Here is a 19560-nt window from a genome sequence, read left to right as displayed (position 1 = left end):
CTGTGTAAAGTGCCTAAAGATAATGTGTGTTGTGATTTGGCACTATCCAAATAAAACTGGATTGAATTGATCCCAATCATTGCAGCTTTGCTAATTTTAACTCTAGTCATATACTGTTAGATATAACTAAATATATCAAATAGAGAATCTAAAATACTATTTAAAGCAAGTGAGTTTATACATGATTGTTATCAGCGAATGCACTTGAAATTTCAATGGTACAAGTATTTATTCAGCAGACGGGTCTATTTCAGACTATATATTACTGTATAATTATGATGAATAGAAATGTGGCTGATTAGATTGGATGGCAATATGTAACAATTATGTTTTTGTTTTATTTTTCTATTGTAAATGGAGTATTTAGAGTTTTGGACAAACAACTTGAACAAGATGGGTATTTGTAAAACTCTTTTCCTGACAAAGACTAAATAAGCAATATATTGATGAATACATAAAATGTTTTATTAGTTCCCAAATTAGAAATCAGTTAAAATTAGAGTGTAAAGTTTCCTCTCATCCACCAGTATGAGTGCTTGAGCTTTTATAACGTGAAGGCTGGTTTATTGGACCTTTAAACGTTAGGTGGCGCTGTCAGCACACTTCTCCATGCAGTCTGTTGTTTTTGAGGGGCGGACATTTGAAAAACCTCACACACACACACGCGCACACACACTGACAGATCACTGCAGAAGATGGTGCTTCGAGAGGAGCTGTTAAAGTCCATATGGCACGCGTTCACTGCCCTGGACGTGGATCATCGAGGGAAAGTTTCCAAGTCTCAGTTAAAGGTCAGTTTCACTTGTGTTTTATTAATTGGTCACACTTGCAGAGAATAATCTGCAATAATCAGTTTCTGTTTAACACCAGGAAGGTTCGTGACATCTGTCCCCAGCATCGTGGCAGACGTCACAAGTGTTTCATTAAAGGGATAGGTCACCTAAAGATGTTAAATCACTCATTATCTACTCCCCACTGTGCAGATGGAGGGGTGGGTGAAGTGTTTGAGTCCTTAAAACACTTTTGGAGTCTCACAGGCAAACAGTGTTGCAGCCAAATCCATTCCATTATTGCAACCAATAATAGAAAGTAAATATATGATTTATGATACATGAAATAATTAGATTTTATAGTTTCCTGAAGCAGGGCTGTGCAGAGGGGCAGGTGCCTGTAGTTATGAAGGGGGGACATGGAACACAATTTTAAGGTTCAGTGTGTCAATATTTTAGGAGTTTGATCAATGGCTTTTCTGTGATGGGCCAATTTAGGCATACTGTCCACCATGCAACCAGAGGAAACATCAGAGGTCATGGTCCTTGCTGAGGAGAAGCCGTCTGGGTGTAGTCCTCTGTTCTTACAGTTGAGCGAACCAGTAAAAAGTACCTTTAGTCTGAGGAGTGAAAGTCCATCTGTAACGCTTGACTAGTAAAGCTTGTACATGGCAGCCAATGGCTTATTTTTATGGCAAATTTTCAAGATTGATTTTGACGTGCACCTTTAAGAATGTGTAACTGCACAGTAATGTCTTGTGTATAAGTATTTTTTTTAATATAATTCTCATATTGTGGTTCTTCAGGTTTTGTCTCACAACCTGTGCACAGTGATGAAGATCCCTCACGACCCTGTGGCCCTCGAAGAACATTTTCAAGACAATGACGAAGGGCCTCTGTCCAACGAAGGCTACATGCCGTACCTCAACAGGTTCATACTGGACAAGGTGGGGGTGAAGATGCTGGAGCTGGTTTGTGAAAGTGTGACAACAAATTCAATGATGGGGGTTAGAGATCAGAAGAAGATTTCCTTAAAGAAGAGTTGGACCAAATATATGATAAAATGGCATATGGAGATTTCAAGAATCATACAAAAGTATAGACCAAGTTCACAGTCAACTTGTATCAGAGAATATTTATTCTTATTTATTTATTTAGTCATTTAGCAGACGCTTTTAAAGCAACTTACAAGGAGACATAACATCCAAGCTTCTTAGCAACAAACATCATAGTGTAAAAATAAATACTACCCTATGTTTAAGAACGTTTAGAATACATCAACAGCATTACAAATCTAAAGAAGGTGCAGCGGTTAGCACTGTGACCTCAGCTGGAAGGTTCCTAGTTTGAATCCCGGATGGACTTTTCCTTGAGGAGCTAGCGTGTTCTCCCCGTGTCTGTGTAGGGCTAGGAGAAGTGGGAGCAGTCTGTCAATTGACTGTAGGTATAAATGTGAGTGTGAATGGTCCTTTGTGTCTTGATTTTGTGATATACTGTATACTGCATAATTCAAAAACAGTGCTGACAGTGCATGTCTGAAAGAAGCTGCTATGAGCATGGCTGTGGTTTGTCATAGACAAAGTGCTGTGTACTGAAGCACTTTGAGTGGTTGACTGGAAAAGTGCTAAATAAAAACAGACCATTTACACACACACACACACACTTTGTTGAAGGGTGTATGGTACAAATAACTGATGACTAAATGTGGTCTATTTTGCTCTGTTGGAGAGGAAACGATTACCACCACTTCTCTGTCGCCCACAGTTACAGTGTTTTTGGCTAAAATTTGTCTGTAGTTGGTTTTGTGTTATTGGAATGTGTAGATAAAATACATCAAATGCTCTGTTATATATTAAAGATTGTCTTTATCTTTCTCTATGATAGAGTTTTTGCTCTAGCAGCTCATTGTTTTTTTACTGCTCATCTTATATTCATGTGAGTTTATTTTAGTCATGTTCCTAACTTTACGTTTGCAAACAACTACAGCAATTTTGCTAATTTGTCTCTTTTTGTCGTCTTCTGTATTTATTTGTTCTTCGCTCTATGTGCAATGTCCTTGAAATGCTGCTGTAACAATTTGGGAACAACAAAGTACTTCTCTCTATCGATCTGTTATTCACATGTTTGTACGTGGAGCGTTTAAAAACCGACTCTCATGTCAGCTAGAAGCTGTTTTCTTGCCTTCCTCTCGTTGGCTCTGACTTGAATAGAAATGAAGCGTTTCATTACATCAGGTTTGTAGCTCACATCCTGCAGACTGGAGGTTTTGAAAGGACACAAACAACGGTCTCCTGCTTAGCATTTGTAAACACACACTCTGCTGGCGGCCTGTGCCACTTTGACTCTGACTGAATGCTGCAGTTTGGTTTTTGTTCTCAGGTGCGGGAGGATTTTGACGTGCAGGAGTTTAACAAGATGTGCTGGACCCTGTGTTTCATGAAAAAAATCTGCACCAAACATCTACTCATCACACAGGACGATGCTTTCAAAGTCTGGTGCATTTTCAACTTTCTGTCAGAAGACAAGTACCCACTGGTCATCGTCATTGAAGAGGTGAGAAATAGTTGTTACCAAACAGAAAACAGTTTAAAATTAAAGGTTGATATTTTACCACCATTACATCACATCCATCTTCTTAGATTGAATACTTTCTGCGTAAGCTGCTTGAGGCCATGGGGAGCGAATGGAGTGAGGAGAAGTTTGCAGATTACAAGCTGCAGCTGAGCACCGAGAACTGCCTGACTGCCTGGGAGCTGATTGAACTGGTGGGGTTGGGGTACTTCAGCAAGGGCATGAACCAGCAGACCCTGTCCCTGGGCATCAATGAGGTCTACCAGGAACTCATACTGGATGTGCTCAAACAGGTCTGACTGGATGTTGATCTCTTTAGACTAAGATATGTTTCCTCCATTTGTGCATAAACTGCATGCTTTATAAAGAGCAGCTATTGTTTGTTGTTTTGACTTTTTTTTGCCTCACTTTTCAAATATGGCTCCTGTTTGTACTGAACATGAACCAAATCCACACTCAGGTCTAGAATATTTAATATAAAATAATTTAAAAATATCATTTTAATAGTCCAGTGTGTAAGACTTAGGTGAAAGAGAACTATTGGCAGAAATGTAATGTAGAATAATCCTCATGATGTGTTCACTAGTTCTTTTCATCTAAATTGTATGAATTGTAGTTTTCTTTACCCCAGAAAAGGCCCTTTATATTTAAATACTTTATATTTTCATCTAGGGGACCCTCTCTACAGACGCCGCCATGTTTTTTACATTAGTCCAGACTGAACAAACTAAACACCTTTTGAGTTTTTAATGACAACTGATACATTCTATTGTTAGACTACCATTATTTACTTCACTTTTTTCAAATGATTTGACAGGTTTTCACAGAACAGTGACATTGTCTTGTGAGATAAGGGACCTCTCCTTGTTTGTAGTGAATTATCTAAGTATAGTTTTATTAAGGCACTAATTCAGTCAGTGTGGTGTTTGTGTTGAACTCCACTCTGTGATTTAAAGGGATACATGATGAAAAAGGGCCACAAGAGGAAGAACTGGACTGAGCGCTGGTTTGTCCTTCAACCTAACTCGCTGTCGTACTACGTCTGTGAGGATCTTCTGGAGAAGAAAGGAAACATCATTTTGGACATAAACTGCTATGTGGAGGTGAGAAAGCATTGTTTATTTTCAATGTGTAATATAAAATACATCAGCTACACTGTGTTGACTGAATCATTTGAAGGCCTCTTTGGTTTCTAAATGACTGTCTCACAAGGATTTTCACATTTGGTATAAAGTGACAGATGCAGCCTTGTTATCTTTTTCTCCGTCAGTCTCTGCCTGATAAAGATGGGAAGAAATGCCTTTTCATCATCAAGTGCATCAACAAAAGCTTTGAAATCAGCGCATCAGATAAAAAGAAGAAGCAGGAATGGATTCAAGGTAACGATGAGTCATTTTTGAATGTCGTGGTTACGGATCCAACATGTCAGATTCTTGTGGAGGTTAAATCAGTCAGTGGTTCTCCTCTCACTTTGCGGCAGCCATTCAAACGTGCATCCAGCTGCTGAGGTTGGGGCTGTCGTCTCCTCACCGTGAGGCGCGGCTGAGGCGCAGGGAGCTGCGGCAGAGGCAGCAGGCAGAGGAGGAGGAGCTGGTGGAGAAGATGAAGCGGCTCCAGGCGGCCAATGAGCACAAACAGAGAGAGCTGGAGGTCATGAGGAAGGTACTGCTCCACGTTTAACTCCTACAACATAAAAAGTGAAAGTTATCACACCTCAGCACAGGTCTGCTTTTTTCATTTTTGTTAAAAACAAACAGAGAAAACATTCTGAGAGATATTGTGCTCCACTATGGACAGTTGACGCACACACACGCACACACACACACGCACACACACGCACGCACATGCACGCACACGCACGCACACGCACGCACACGCACGCACACACACGCACACACACGCACACACACGCACACACACGCACACACACGCACACACATGCACACACATGCACACACATGCACACACATGCACACACACGCGATGCAACAGAAAGTTCACAAAGAACAAGGAAGTAAAACCTGCTATGCAAAGTAATTTTGTATGAATCAGGGACACCTGCATCTATTAGACGACCACATGTGTGAAGTCTGTCGTTTCAGAATTGCAACAGATTATTGAAGTCTTCTCACTTCTCCTTTATCTCTGCCAGATGGCTTTTTTTTTTTTAAACTAATACAGATTGTTACTGATAAATAACATGTAACAAAGCCAAGTTTCTGTTCTAAGTCTTGTTTGTTACCAGCCTGGTTACAACTCCAGTCAAGCAAAGAGGTGACACGTCTTTCTACTTTTGTGCTTCGCAGAAAATGGAGGAGGCCGCGGCCAAAGCAGCGTTAGAGGAGAGCAGGAGGAATAAGACTCAGTTAGACCTACAGGACCGCTACAGGATGGACCTGGAGAGAGAGAAAATGGTAACCACTGTGCCTCCCACAACTCTGCAGGGCGATAAACTGCACATTACAAGGTCCTGTCAAAGGGTCAGAATGAAAATGAACTGAAGTTTTTATCTTGTGATGAAGTCGTCATCATCATCCGTCTGTGGTTCTGTCCTTCCAGGAAACAAGCTAAAAATAGTTTTAATCATAGATCCCATGATGTCGAGTCATCTTTTACACAAGTGTCAGATGCACTGACTGTTAATCATCATCATAATTTATGACTAAGGATAAATGCCATGTAAGGGAATGTAGATTCAGTGCGGAATGTGAAGATTTTCAGATAATTTCCAGATGTTGGCTCAGTTCAAGGCACTGCGAGTACAGTTGTCTGTAGGAGATGAGTGATAAGTGATGTTGTGTGTGTGTGTGTGTGTGTGTGTGTGTGTGTGTGTGTGTGTGTGTGTGTGTGTGTGTGTGTGTGTGTTGCTCAGGTGCATCAGCAGATGGAGGAGCAGGTGGCACAGAAGTCCAGTGAGCTGGAGCAGTACCTGCAGCGCGTCCGGGAGCTGGAGGACATGTACCACCGCCTGGAGGAGGCCTTAGAGGACGAGAGGCAGGCCAAGCAGGACGAAGAGGCCATGCGAAAACTGCAGGCCAGGTCTCACGCACGCACGCACACACGCACACACACGCACACACACACACAGGAAGTATAATTTTTATATGTTCTCCTTTTGTTCGTGTCCAACGTGAAGTAACCCTGCTGTATTCCCTTGCAGGCTGCTGGAGGAGGAGGCAACCAAGAGGGCAGAGCTGGAGCTGATCCACCTGCAGCAGCAGAGGGCGCTGTCTCAGACTGAGGCTGAGAAGCAGGAGCTGGTGGCCCAGCAGCAGGCCAAGGAGAGAGAGCTGCAGACAGCCATGCTGCAGCTGGAGAGCCTGCAGAGGGAGCGGCAGGGAGCACTGGAGCAGTATGAGGTCAGGACTCACCTGGAAGTTCATAAAGATCCATTGATTTTAGTTTTATTGTCCCTTCAGATCAAAAATGGTTTTAATCTACTTTTTTACCTGACTCTAAGCTGTGGTCAAGTATCTGGTGACACAACTAACTCAACTTTTCTACCCATATTTATTTATTGAAAATATTCATCACAACAAATATATGAGACTCCATCACGTTAGTGCTACAATGTGTAGTGTATGATATATATATGTGAATATTCCAGCACATATATAACTATTAATAATAAAAACAATGAATTTGAAGGAGCTGTGTAAGGTAGAAGACTAAACACTGGTTCAGCTCACATGAATCCAACCCTCTTTCTCATATACAGGAGGTATCGAGGAAGCTTGAGGGAGCGGCTAACAAGACAAAGACCTGGAAAGACAAGGTGGCCAAACATGAGGGGCTGGTGCGTCTCATCCAGCCAGGTAGGGTGGGGCCTGTGGTTTATAGTAAATTCATAAATGTACAGTTTTGCAGTTACAGGCGGTATTAAATAGTCCTAAGTTTAACTTTAAATAAGTATTTTTGTAAGTTTAATAATCATCTATTGTTTGACAATAATTACTGGTGGTAACGATAACTACACTGAAGTACTGAAAGGGTAACATGCAATATTAAAAGTCTTGAATTGAACCTGGGGAATACTGCAGAAACCCTGTATAAACACAAGAGTGCAGCAAAGTACTTTGCTCCTGTGCTCACTTGGCTCCAACTCAGTCCACTCATAATTCTCTGGTTCACTTCAGACTTATTACCAGTCTCAATGCATCCAAACACCAGTTAGGTCAGTGTTCAAATCCAAAGTGACTCACGAATAAAAGAAAAACAGCAAAGAGACATTTTTTTTATCAGTATTTTTTCCCCCACATTTGTTAAAAGATACTGATCGGCTCTCCTGGTGTTTCAGGTGATAAAGCACCTCAGAGAATCACCAACTGGGGTCCAGCATCGTTCACTGATGCAGAGCTGGAGATGAGGAAGAAGTCGTGGCAGGAGAGAAAGAACCAGGGGCCTCAGGCTCAGTGAACACTCACCATGATCAGTGACTGAAACTAACGGTGGAGCCCAAACCATCACATCTCAGAGCTTTTATAATGTGAACCTACTGAGCCACATGATAACTGCAAAAATAATATTTCAGTCATTCTTTCTGGGTTATTTTAAATGTACAGTTTGGATTAACTACATTCCATCATTTGGCCTTTCAAAAATTATTTTCAACCTAAAAAAAGCATGACCATAGACAAAATAATCTTTAATCACTTTCTTCCTTTTTTCTAGTGATGAAGGGTCATGTGATGACATCTCAACCATCTATCACAATTAAGCTAAATTCATCCACAGATTATCACAAAGTGATTAAGATTATTTTGCTTTAACACTTTTATTTTTGCTTGGTTTATATTTTTCTTTGGTCATTTTAGTTAGTTCATGTTTAATTTAACTTTTTTGCCATGTTTTCATATTGTGTGCATGCTCACAGCAAAGAGTTTGTTTCTGTCCATCAAAAAATAAAACAGGGTGGAAGCTCTGCTCCAGTACACAGCGGTTTATCCCAAACATTTATCATGACTTCATCAGGTTGGTGTCTGAGGCTGTTTCCGTTACCAATATTCCACCTACTATGAATACAGAACATTGCTATAATCAATTCCTTCATTCTGTGAGCACAAATACAGAGTCAACATTTCCTTTCTCAACATTCCAACAAATACAAATTGATGGTTTAAAAGGTTGTACATGAATCTCTTAATACAAGCCATTGGATTCTGTATTATTTCAAACTAACTGTGCAGACTACTTCAAAACACAATGTTTTCAAAGTGTCTCTGCACTTGAACACATCCACCCAAGAGCTACAATTCCAATAATTTTACTGTAAAGAAATAAATGTAGTAGATTCTGCAGAACCCTATTGGAGTTAAGTGGAGCAGCTCCTCCACATCTCAAATCTCCTCCTCTCTTTGACAAACGTACTGTCCTTCCATTCCTGAGGCTGTGTTCTCAGACACCGCTCTGATGAAGGGAAGAACATCTGGCTGATAACGTGGGATGTGCTGGATAAGAGCTGAGTGATCATGTGTTTTAAAATAGATGCTTTTGTGCTTTGATATCGACTTGTTGTAAACCAGTGAAACTATGGAGCATCATTTTACTAAGATCCAGTAAAATATCTAGTAGAGACGTGTTCCACTGTAGCTGGTTTTGTTTTTTGGTAAAGATGAGTGAGCAGCGTTTGATAAAGCCTTAACTAAGATGATAAAAAAAATAATAAAACACCATTTATTTTTTACAACAATAACTGACTCAGAAGGTCCCGTCATTTCACAGAGTGTGTGTGCAAGTAAAGACAACCTTCAACTTTTTGTGACATGATCACCTCCATGTCCGGTCAGTGAGCTGGAGCTTTCAGCAACGAGACCCCGACACCCTGCAAACACTGTCTTTATTATCCACGGGATATATATTTTTAGGAGCCCCGTTGTGTCTCTGCCTCTGTGTCATGATGCTAGTTTCAGCTTTCTAACTGAGGGTGCTGAGTGTACTTGTGAGTGTGAGGTATTCATAAAAACAGCCATGTTGTCCAGATGTTGCAGGGTCCTTATGGAGGAATATTATTCTCACCATCATGTCAGTAGCACTCAACCCCAAAACTATTTGTTTCTGAGGACGCACATCTTAAAAAAATAGGTCACGGGTACATAGTTTATTTCTCAACTAGAACGGTTCTCAGTAGAGCACAAGGCCTCCTGATCTGGATATGCACCAACACTTCATGGGTTCTTCCCTGACCCATATCACATCTTTCCACCAATTTTTCTCTGTAATCTTTTCAGATGTTTTTGTGTTATCTTGCTTCTAAATGGTCTAAACAACAAGCAACTGGACAGGGGTGAAAACATAACCTCCATGCTGGAGGTCAAAAGGAACAATCATTTCTAAAGCAGCTGGACTTTGTTTCTGGAAGTTTTGTTGGAGATTATAGTGATTGAGTCTGTGGCACAAGCTGTGTCTCAGTTCAGGGGCTGCATCCCTTGGAGGACCCAGTCTTTGGCTGAACCGAAATGAGATGGTCTAGTCTTCTTCACCAGCTTACAGACATCACCTAGTAACAGAGCTACGCATGAAAAAAAGTTCTTTGGTTGTTTAAAACATTGAAAAGAAATTTTTTACTTACAATTCAAAAATACATTTTTGCCTTGCTTTTTGCTGCATCAACTCTTTAGCAAACAGTTTGTCACAGAAGCACAATGAATCATGGGATATTTTGTGCCAGTAAGGATCCACCCACTGGAGTTGGGAGAAATGCAGTCTCAGAAGGACGCAGCCCCCGAATTGAGACACAGCTACAGTGAGGTCTGAGGCCTCAGATACACAGACAAAAAAAAAAACTTGTGAGTTGAATCAATTAATCACCAATTCAACTTTTCACTGGTTTTGTTGAGAGCCAGAAAACAAACAAAAGACTATCGGCCTTGTACTTTAAGTAGTTGATCATCTGTCTCATGTTTTGCAGAAAGCTTTGTTGTAACCTGTAGTGATTCACAAATTCAATCTGGAGGATGAGTATCAGCAGATCAGGTTTCAGCCACAATGTGTCCGATCCGCATTAAAAACAGTCTCTTTGTTACATTCATTCATACACTGTGATTCAGCTTTTAGAGCCACAGCCCTCACTGACCTCATGTTACCTCAGAATCCTTCAACGAGCTCCTCACACTGGCGAGCAGATCTTTAATCTGGAATATGAGAGCACCAGTATCACATCAGTGTTTGGAATCAGCAGCTAACAGAGAGGAAAGGTTGGAGCTGCGTGTCCATAGTTACCTATTTGTTTGAAAGGTCTGTGTGTGTTGTACAATATGACGTCATTGTTTTAGTTATCACGAAACAAGATTCATCTCACTTGATGCACGTGACACACAGCCTCCAGGCGTCAGTTTTGCTGCACAAACAAACCAGTTTGTGCAACAAAGGACGACTGTTCTCGTGCACACGTTTTGTCATCCCCTCCCTCACGTCTCAGTGAGAAGATAAAGACAAGGTTACAGGAACAACGGGCTGCAACTATCGGCTGTGGGTACTTGTTCGTCTCGTGTCTACCATCCAGCCCGCACAACGAGAGTCTTCAGTTTCTGATGACAAGACTTCTCAAACCACCTTTATTTGTCCCTGGAATCAAAGAGACGGTTCAAGTTGAGTTCAGGGTTGTCAGAGCAGGAGATGAGATAAGAACCTGCATTCATACCCCGAGTTAACAGGCCGCACCATGCAGATCTCTTTATACTTGCGGGTTTCTGATAAGATCACATGTTGAGACTTATTGTCCATATCTTTAATCCAATACTATAACCCGGAATGTGCTTCATCACCAGAACAGATCAAGTAATCTACATAGATTCTCCTGTTTGTATGAGCAACAATTCTTTAATTGCTGCCCCAAGACAACATTAAATGCATTAAATACAATAAACAATATGAAAAACGTTTCAAACAAACTAACTCAGCGCAGTGTTTGTCTTGAATAGTCACTCTGGAGTGTACGATAAATCGTTCTGCTGTACACGTTTCCCCTATAAGCAGTATTTATATCCAGCAATTGGAGAAAAAAATGCAGTTAAACACTTCTCAGAATTGGGAGTTTCTAATCTCCGTAGCTAAATTGCACAAGCCCTCGACATTCCGTAAAAAGGATATCTCTAGCTGTCTCACCCTCACGCCATGTGTCCGAAAAATACACTAACGCCCGTAACAGATTCATCTAATTCCTGTCCAAAATATCCTCGTGGAAGCTGAACTGAAGCTGGAACATTTATGATTGTCTCCTGGTGAAAAAATGTCAGGCAGATGCCTGTTTTCTGGGCTCATAGCCCCGAACGTTCACATGTTGGGATGGACTCTGGGTTTAGCTGCAGAGATACTGGGGACTGAGTCACTGAGTCAAGGAGAAAGGCATAAATGCAAACTTTTGAACCCCCCCTCCTTCACTGCCACCCCCTCTAGCAATAAATCAAATGTGTAATTGTGCTTTTCTGTTCATGGATGAGCGGTGTCCAGATAAGATCATCTGGAGCTCATGCATTTGAAAATCTCCCAAATAGACCCCCATGTGCTGCAGGCAGCTGACATCATCCCAGTTTCTAGGGTGGGACCCGATGATGTGTGTCGAGTGAGTGAGATCAGCGCTTGGAGTTGTTGCAATGAATTTTGGAGCAGGTGCCCGCTGACACTGAAGGGCCCCCAGCGACGGGGGAACCAACAGAATGCAGAGGCACCCAGGAAATGGAAAGTGCAGGGCTACATGGATAATAGGATTTGAAGGTCCAACGAAATAAATCAGCATCATCTGTCAGTGGAGTATTTTTTAGAGGTGGAGGGGGCTGCGGAAAGGCATTGACTGCAGCTGTGACTGTACATGAAGAGCACAGGGTCCAAGAGCAACAGATACGTGCAATCTTGAATTTATAGGCTGCGTCTGATTTGTCTGTTTTATGTGAGAGCAGCACACTTCCAGCCAACCAAGACTAATCACACCGAACTCAGGAGAAACGTTTGGCCAAGTTACACAAGATCACAGCCGCACAGCGTTTCTTCAAAGCACGGCTGCTCTGAGGTGTAACAGACACTTTCATCACCCATTTGTGTCCGACTTCAAGAAGACAAATCACTTTCAGAGGCGCCAATCTCGCCCAAATCATGGTTGTGCAACAGCTCCGATTTTCATCCCCTAAAACTTGTAGATTAATCATTTGCTTGAATGTGTTGCGATGTGATCCAGTCAGAGCAGCGTAGCTATATGAAATCAATAACTGGAGAGAACGGCCAAACCAACATTCCTATCTCTGGATGAAATGATTCCTGTCAAGTCATTCCACACATTCCTGCAGAATAACGTCCCCTGCATCCTCCTCTGTTTGTGCTTGGGGGTCCTAATCTCTGTGCAAGAGCGATAGCAGGAGGCTAAATATGGCGAGAACAGCCAGAGGCTCTGCCAAGAAGCTGAACTGCTGCAGCTCTGCACCTGCTGCCAGTGCAAGCAGGGAGAGAACACTGAGGGACAAACAACCACGGCCTCCCTCCCAGAGAAGGCCCCTCTGCTCGTCCCCTGACCGTCAAGTTTCCTCTCAGAGACAAACCTCCCTTCGGCCATGAGAGCCCCTGCTCAGCACCGCCAACCAGGCGCCACAGAGCCTGAGCTGGGGCTGATATTCATTGCTGGAAAGTGAGACACCCATCATCATCTTCTCCAAGCCCGTTTGTTGGCTCAGAGCTGCTGTGGTGTTTCATTACCTTTCATTCAGAGAAAATCTTTATTAAAGATGAAGCGTTCACAACAGGCCAGAAAAACATGGCTGTTAGAAATGTTGTGTCCTGCGTTCCAACATAACAAGAGTCTCCAACCTTGTTACCCCGAGCCCTGACCTCAGGAGTGACAGATTTAACTCTGACCTCTGAAAATACTTTGCATTCAATCACATTTGCACAAATGGCAAACAATTATTTTCCAGCCACTTCATTTCACAAGAAGCAAAAAATCACAAAACACAACACAAACACAAGAAAGAATCCGTTAAATGTTGGCACAGGTCTAGTTTACCATGAAACCTGGTGGAAGGATGTGGTGTGGTGTGGTCACTTTCTGGAGTGTGTCCTCTCTACGGAGGCCGCCATGTTTTGTTTTTTTACAGTACTCCAGACTGGACTCACTAAACCTTTCGAGTTTTTATGACAACTGAAGTTCACCACAGGTTCTCTTTCATGTTTGGAAGGGGAGGGTGAGGTGAGGGGCATTCAGCTGCAACATGCAACTTCACCACTAGATGTCACTAAATTCTACACACTGAACCTTCAGCATTGAGAGACATTTTTGGCATTTTCACCAATTTCCCAGAAAATCGGTCTTAGTTACGCACTGATATCTATGATTGTGTGTCATTTACTGAGCGCCATTCAAGTTTGAGAGTTAATAATTTTATCTTGCATTGATTTTCATTCATATTGTGAAACCTGCTGGAGTTGTGTACTCACATCTGAAAATCTACTCTCCATCTCCTCGTAACTGAACTCAATCTTCTCTTAAACGACTTACACATGAGAGCTGTTGATTTAAGGGGTCACAAAGGCCTCTTATGGAGTTCACGTATTTATACGCGCACAGTCAGACCAACTGTCTGTAAACAGAGATGAATTCATTCTGTGGTTATTCTCCCTACAAGCAGGCGCCCAGCTACAAAGACACTTGGTGACATAAAAAGCCCAGAGAAGCTTTTTCACATCTCTGTTTATGAGTCTACAAAAACACAAATCATTGACCAGGAATGGTGTCTATGCCCTCCAAAAAAACCCCATCAGTGCTCAATTGAAGTTTTCCGAAGAGCAGCCTGACACTAGACAACACTGCAGGGAAAATGCTTCTGGTTGATGGAGCAAAGGAGGCATCGTTTGTGAAGAATATGCAGGGCTACACTTAGGGTGAAAATGTTGTTGCATACCAACAGGAAAAGTGTGAAGTACAGTGGAGGGAGCATTGTGATCTGAGGGCTGCGTTTCTTCCTCTGGGCCTGGACAGCATCGAGGGGAAAATAAATTCCCAAGATTATCAAAGGATCAGCCGGATAATGTCAGGATGGACGTCTGCCGGCTGAGGCAGGGAATGTCCAAGAACATCAAGGTAAATGTGCAGAATGACTTCAAACTAAGAAAAAGTTTCAGAGCCCAGACCTGAACCAAACAGAGGAGCTGAGGCACGACCTCGAGAGTGTTCACTTCCTGTTGTGCAGGTTAATGACTTAATAACATCTATCTACAATATAAACATCTTTATCTTTATATTCAATAAGACACAAACGGTTTTAATTTTTAAATCGGGGTTAAAAAAAGTAACATGATTTGCAAGGCGTGTGCAAGTATACAAGTATACCAAGACAACTCTGAAACTCTTTCATTGAGGATGTTTAGTTTCTAAAATTTAAATTTAAGAGATTAATGTTTGTTTTTCCTCTGTTAGTATGTGTGTGGATGAGTGGGGGGGTATTGTTTGTTCAATATATATATTGTTCAATATATATATATATATATATATATATATGTATGTATATAATATTTATTTAGTATTATAGTTATTGTAAATGTTTTGTATGATTTTGTTAAAAAGTAATTTTACACTGATGTATTCCTACTTTTATTCCAGTGAAGCATCTGTATTTTTCTTCCATCACTTTTGCACTACTTGGCAAGGACAGGAAATAAGCATACCTTGTGATATTAAGTAAAAACAAGAACGCAGGCAGCGAGTCGCTTCAAGTATGTTCGATTTATTTTCAAAAAAATTAGTATCACCACAAAACATGGTACGAAGATACAGTAATGAAAAAAGGCTTCTGACATCTTTGAATAGTTTCATTTTAGGTTTTGTTTTTCTTTTTTAATGAAACTGTATAAGGTCACACAAACAGAGAACAGATAAGATCTCTGAAAACCACAATGTCCTACATGATATATTCATTTACTTCTTGAAAAGCCCTTAAGACACAGAGCATGTCTGGACAAACTGAACAACACAAACGCCATTTTCAGAACAACTTTTCATCACAAACAGGGAACAGGCCACTCAGGTTTTTTGCACCAGTCACAACACATTTAAAAAAGAAATCAAAAAGACTGGTTGATCACATTAGAATCACGGTTAGAAAAGTATACTTATGTTCAGTACATACAGTATATAAAATGAAGTGTCACACATGTATTTACAGAAATAAACATATAGCCACCACACTTACAGTTACACTTTTAATAAAAAATAATAATTTACATTACATAAGACAAAATGTGTTATCGAGGAGTCATTACACTTTCAACAAAATAGAGAAAACACTTATTTAAATAGAAAAATGTCAGGTAACTCTTTTGAACTCTGTGCAAATTCGTTTCCTTTTGTCATGTCATGAGGAAACGTCATATGTACATTGTAAAGTAATGTCTTTAGCCTCGTCTGCATCTGTTAGAAAATCTATATTTGATAAGGAGTGCATACTTAAGAGCTAAGTGCAAACAAATTGCCTCTCGATGTTGTGCATTAAAATCTGAGTTTTTGGCGGTTCATTTTCAAGCAGCAATAACCTGTCCTCGTAGTAAAATATCTGATAGAAATTCTCTAAAAGGTTATTTTCTTTATATTTTAAAAGTCTAATATTGAACCCACAGTTTGATTGGCCAGTGATATTGCTTTGATCTAGTTAACAGCTTAAGCAGGATAACATCTCCTTGGTAGTGCAGTCCGCTAAAACGTCAGCTCATCTTCACTTCATCCCTGTCGCAGGCACAGAGGAGGGAGCTGACGGCACATACGAACGTGTTGACTCCCACCGAGGCAGAGTGTGGAACTGGCCTGATCGGCTGCTGAGTCACGGGCGGAGAGGTTGGATGGACTATCCTCCGCTCCCAGGCACTTTGTTCTCGGTGGTCCCCAAATGTAAAGACACGTGAAAGCTGAGTTGAGCGGGTCGTCACGTCTCCGCCACCTCACGCTGCCTGTGATGTTCGTGACATGACCTCAGTGTTCAGGCGTCAGAGATGCAGTTCTGGATCTTGTCCATCCACAGCTGAGCGCTGGGCGCGTCTGAGGCGCAGAAGTTGTAGACTCGCTTGCTGGTCTTCAGCTAGAGAGGCATGAGATCACAAGAGTTAAATGTGGAGTGAAGGGACGGGGAAGTATTGATTCATTGTTCAATAATTAGGCCAAAGTTCAGGAAAATATTGACAGTAAACAAAAAAAGCTAAACAACAGCAATTAAATGAAAAAGTGGTCAGTTCAATCACTTTCTGCTTTTTGTATCAATTTGAGGAAAGTTTCTCCTCCTCCGTCCACACAGATCTGTCTCTTCAGTGGACAATCTAAGTCACATGTATTAATTGGGTTTTCATGTATTCATTTGCTGAACCTGTTCCTATTTGCTTGCGAGGCTTGTGAGAAATCCATCTCTACTTCAAGCTGTTTCCTTGTGATTGGTCTGATCCACACAGCGTCCTGCGTGTATTAGACGTGATGACAGCCAGAAGCTGCTGCAGAGGTTAGCGTGGATGCTGCTATAGCATCAGTTTCATCAGAGCTGGAGAGTATTTCTTCACTAAAAGAGCAAAGAACATCAATGATGGGTTTTCTCAATGGGAAAGACGTTCCCTCATTCTTCTCTAGACGGACTTGTGCAATCGTGATGAATGGTGATAGACAGATGGTTCATCCAATCACATGCCAAGTATTTCCTGAAAGCACCTGGGCTTCAGGAACCAGTTTGCAACAAAGCTTTTTCCAGATGGTCCTGTGCAAAATAACATCTGCTGTTATCTTTCTATCGCTCTTGGTCTCATTCTATGTTTGATGCACCAGACTTTCCACCTCTGCCAAGAGGAGAATACTTTTTAATATCTAAACTTTTTTTTTCCACTCAGAGCTTTTTAATGCACAAACTGAAAATGGGCAGGAAGTCAAATGGTTGGAATATTTCATCTTTATATGTTGGATCTATTTTTACTGGAACAGCCCCAGTTTTTACCTACAAATATACGTTAGACTGTATCCTACAGTTCTGCAAAGCCACAGTGTTTCTGTTCAACACTGACTGTGAACGTGTTGTCAATATGCAAAAGCGGCAAAACACCGGACCTTTGTGTTTCTGCATACTCACGTCAAAGAACGCCTTTTCACTGATGTGTTTGGGTGCTCCTATAGTGGGCGCGGCGATCATCACTGACTCCACCTCTGCCAGATCGATGTGGCCCCTGCAGTTAGTGTCCTCCCCTGTGTCGTAGTACCTCAGCTGTGGAGACATTAGAACGTTAAACCTGCGGCACTGTCACTTGGGGCGAGGCTGAAGCGTCGCCCAGGTGTGGTGCGGTCGCGCTCACCTGGTGTTTTGTGATGTCCAACACGAACCAGCGAGGTTTCCATCCTTTCAGCAGCGCCCCGCGTTTATACAGGATCCCCTCGTATGACCTGAAGAAATAACACACAGTGAGACGCAGGCGTGTTTCGACTGGACGACCTCTGGATGACAGATGAGGGGTGTTATCAGTCATCTTGAACTGTAGTTCTACCACAGTTATTTGTTTGTTTATATGGAGCCCATTCCAGCAGGGAGACCAACTGTTCCTCCATATGCTCGACTCCAGCTCTGTTTGTACATTTTGTTCCTGCAATGTAAAGAGGCCAAAAGCGGGTGTGTGTGTTTCTCTGTGACAGTAAAGACCAGGGGGTTCCATGCTGGAGGTTTCAACTCTTATATTTCATCTTTCCCAACATTTTTCACTTATGTCCAGCTCATGTTCCTGTCTCAATAATTCTGCTTTAAACATCTGGCCATGTTGAAACTTATACGATTCATCAATGATTTATCGCACATGATAAAATGTTGGTGAACATTATTTGGAAGGAGAAATGTGATAAGAAGGGTCAATGTAATTTACGTAGAGTATTTTTCAATCAGCGTTTGTCCAACTCAGGAAAACATCCAGATATTTGAGCCAAGAGTTTGTACTTTAACCTCACAGTAATTGTAAGATTACACACCCAGAGTTTAACAGAGTACAGACAATCCTCACAAACATGACACGCAGCATACCACAGCACTGACTCATCTTCCAAAACCGGACCGGCCCTCAGCAGCAGTTTGTGAGTGAATCAAATGTGGACTTCATGTTGGTGTTGGGACTTAGGAAGTTCACAACCCACCTGTTCTCCTCGCTCTTGGGGGTGAACTGGTTGTAAAGCGTTGCGGCGCGGCGGTTGATGCCGTTGGCCGCGGTGGTGGTGCGATCCTCGCCCAGTGCGCTGTCTGGCAGGTGCAGCATGGAGCGCCGCTGGAAGACCTGCAGGCTGGACGTTGGAATGAGGCCAGAGATGGACACTGACTGTTTGCAGAGCTGAATGAGAAGGGAGAAATACACATGAAGAGTTTTGCACAGTTGTAATGACTGGATTTGACGAGGCCTGGTGTTTTTACCTCCACCAAGGAAGTTATGTTTTTGTCTGCATTTGTTTGTTTGTCTGTTAGTTGGCAGGATTATGCAAAAACCACTTTCCTTAATAAAGTATTTTGAGATTGTGAGCAATATTTTTTTCCTTAATTTCACAGAGAATCATTCGTGGATCTTGGAGAAAAATTTCAGGCATGTTTTGAGGACTGATATTTATGAGTGTGTGCAATTGCGTGCAGATCCCCCCAAAAATCTGGATCTAGTGAATTTAAATGTGGTTTCATAAGGGAACTGTTGGGCCTTGGCAGAGGTTTATGCTCCATCTTTATTTTTCTAACACTTACATTGCCTTCTTGTTTGAGGTCTTCCTGAATGCTGATCCTGACTCTCTCCAGAGTCGTCTGCCATTTCTCAGGGGCCTGGTTCAGCTCGGCCTCCAGCTTCTCAATGTCCTGCAGCACAGGTAACAACCAGTGAGGATGTTAAATGCGAAACGGGATCCAACACAAACTTGAGGTCACAGTTTAGGTAGAAGGCACTTACAGCGAGGAGTTTGGTGATGGCATTGGGCTGAGCGCGGCTCACGCTGCTGTAACACGGCCAAACAATCCTCCTCTTACTGTTGGAGATGGTGTCCGCCTCCTCCGAGCTCTCCGACCTCGCAGCCATCATCCGCCAGTCGTAACAAGGCCCTGTGGACAGAGTCTCGTCCGTGAAGAAGTCCCATTTGTTCAGACTGGGGATGCCGGTCGATGGCTTCAGAATCACCTGCAACACAACAGTTTCATCGAGAATCAAATGCCGTCCTATGATGATGATTAATTTCTCTATGACAGTAATTAAGTAGTTATGCAAG

General features: G+C 42.0%; 2 protein-coding genes across 3 annotated transcripts in view; one reads left to right on the top strand and one right to left on the bottom strand.

Moving 5' to 3' along the window:
- The first annotated feature begins 634 nt into the window (after window positions 1-634).
- Window positions 635-9030, top strand: swap70a (switching B cell complex subunit SWAP70a). Its single transcript, XM_069524294.1, has 12 exons — window positions 635-791; window positions 1577-1717; window positions 3150-3323; window positions 3410-3634; window positions 4298-4444; window positions 4612-4720; window positions 4822-5003; window positions 5648-5755; window positions 6214-6380; window positions 6502-6700; window positions 7060-7156; window positions 7639-9030. Exons 1-12 carry the CDS (start codon window positions 696-698, stop codon window positions 7755-7757), a joined length of 1764 nt encoding a protein of 587 aa, XP_069380395.1. The 5' UTR covers window positions 635-695; the 3' UTR covers window positions 7758-9030.
- A 5996-nt stretch (window positions 9031-15026) lies between these two features.
- The window catches only part of sbf2 (SET binding factor 2), an 88935-nt gene continuing 84401 nt past the window's right edge, over window positions 15027-19560 (bottom strand). For both annotated transcript variants that reach the window (XM_069524255.1, XM_069524256.1), the window contains 6 exons: window positions 19248-19472; window positions 19049-19156; window positions 18460-18650; window positions 17637-17724; window positions 17417-17548; window positions 15027-16390 (listed from right to left, as the gene is read on the bottom strand). In XM_069524255.1, the coding sequence (XP_069380356.1) occupies window positions 16292-16390; window positions 17417-17548; window positions 17637-17724; window positions 18460-18650; window positions 19049-19156; window positions 19248-19472 (843 nt within the window). In that variant the 3' untranslated portion in view covers window positions 15027-16291. The remainder of the gene's footprint in view (window positions 16391-17416; window positions 17549-17636; window positions 17725-18459; window positions 18651-19048; window positions 19157-19247; window positions 19473-19560) is intronic.

This window comes from Paralichthys olivaceus, chromosome 1 (assembly GCF_024713975.1).
Source record: "Paralichthys olivaceus isolate ysfri-2021 chromosome 1, ASM2471397v2, whole genome shotgun sequence".
In the NCBI taxonomy this organism is placed as follows: domain Eukaryota; kingdom Metazoa; phylum Chordata; class Actinopteri; order Pleuronectiformes; family Paralichthyidae; genus Paralichthys; species Paralichthys olivaceus.
This window is presented reverse-complemented; position numbering and strand designations above follow the sequence as displayed.

What these genes read in the sequence shown, in the direction of transcription:
- swap70a (XM_069524294.1), top strand. Translation starts at nt 696, where the DNA reads ATGGTGCTTCGAGAGGAGCTGTTAAAGTCCATATGGCACGCGTTCACT. An exon ending in TTTCCAAGTCTCAGTTAAAG is followed by an intron (nt 792 to 1,576) that starts GTCAGTTTCACT and finishes GTGGTTCTTCAG; the next exon opens with GTTTTGTCTCACAACCTGTG. An exon ending in GAGCACTGGAGCAGTATGAG is followed by an intron (nt 6,701 to 7,059) that starts GTCAGGACTCAC and finishes TCTCATATACAG; the next exon opens with GAGGTATCGAGGAAGCTTGA.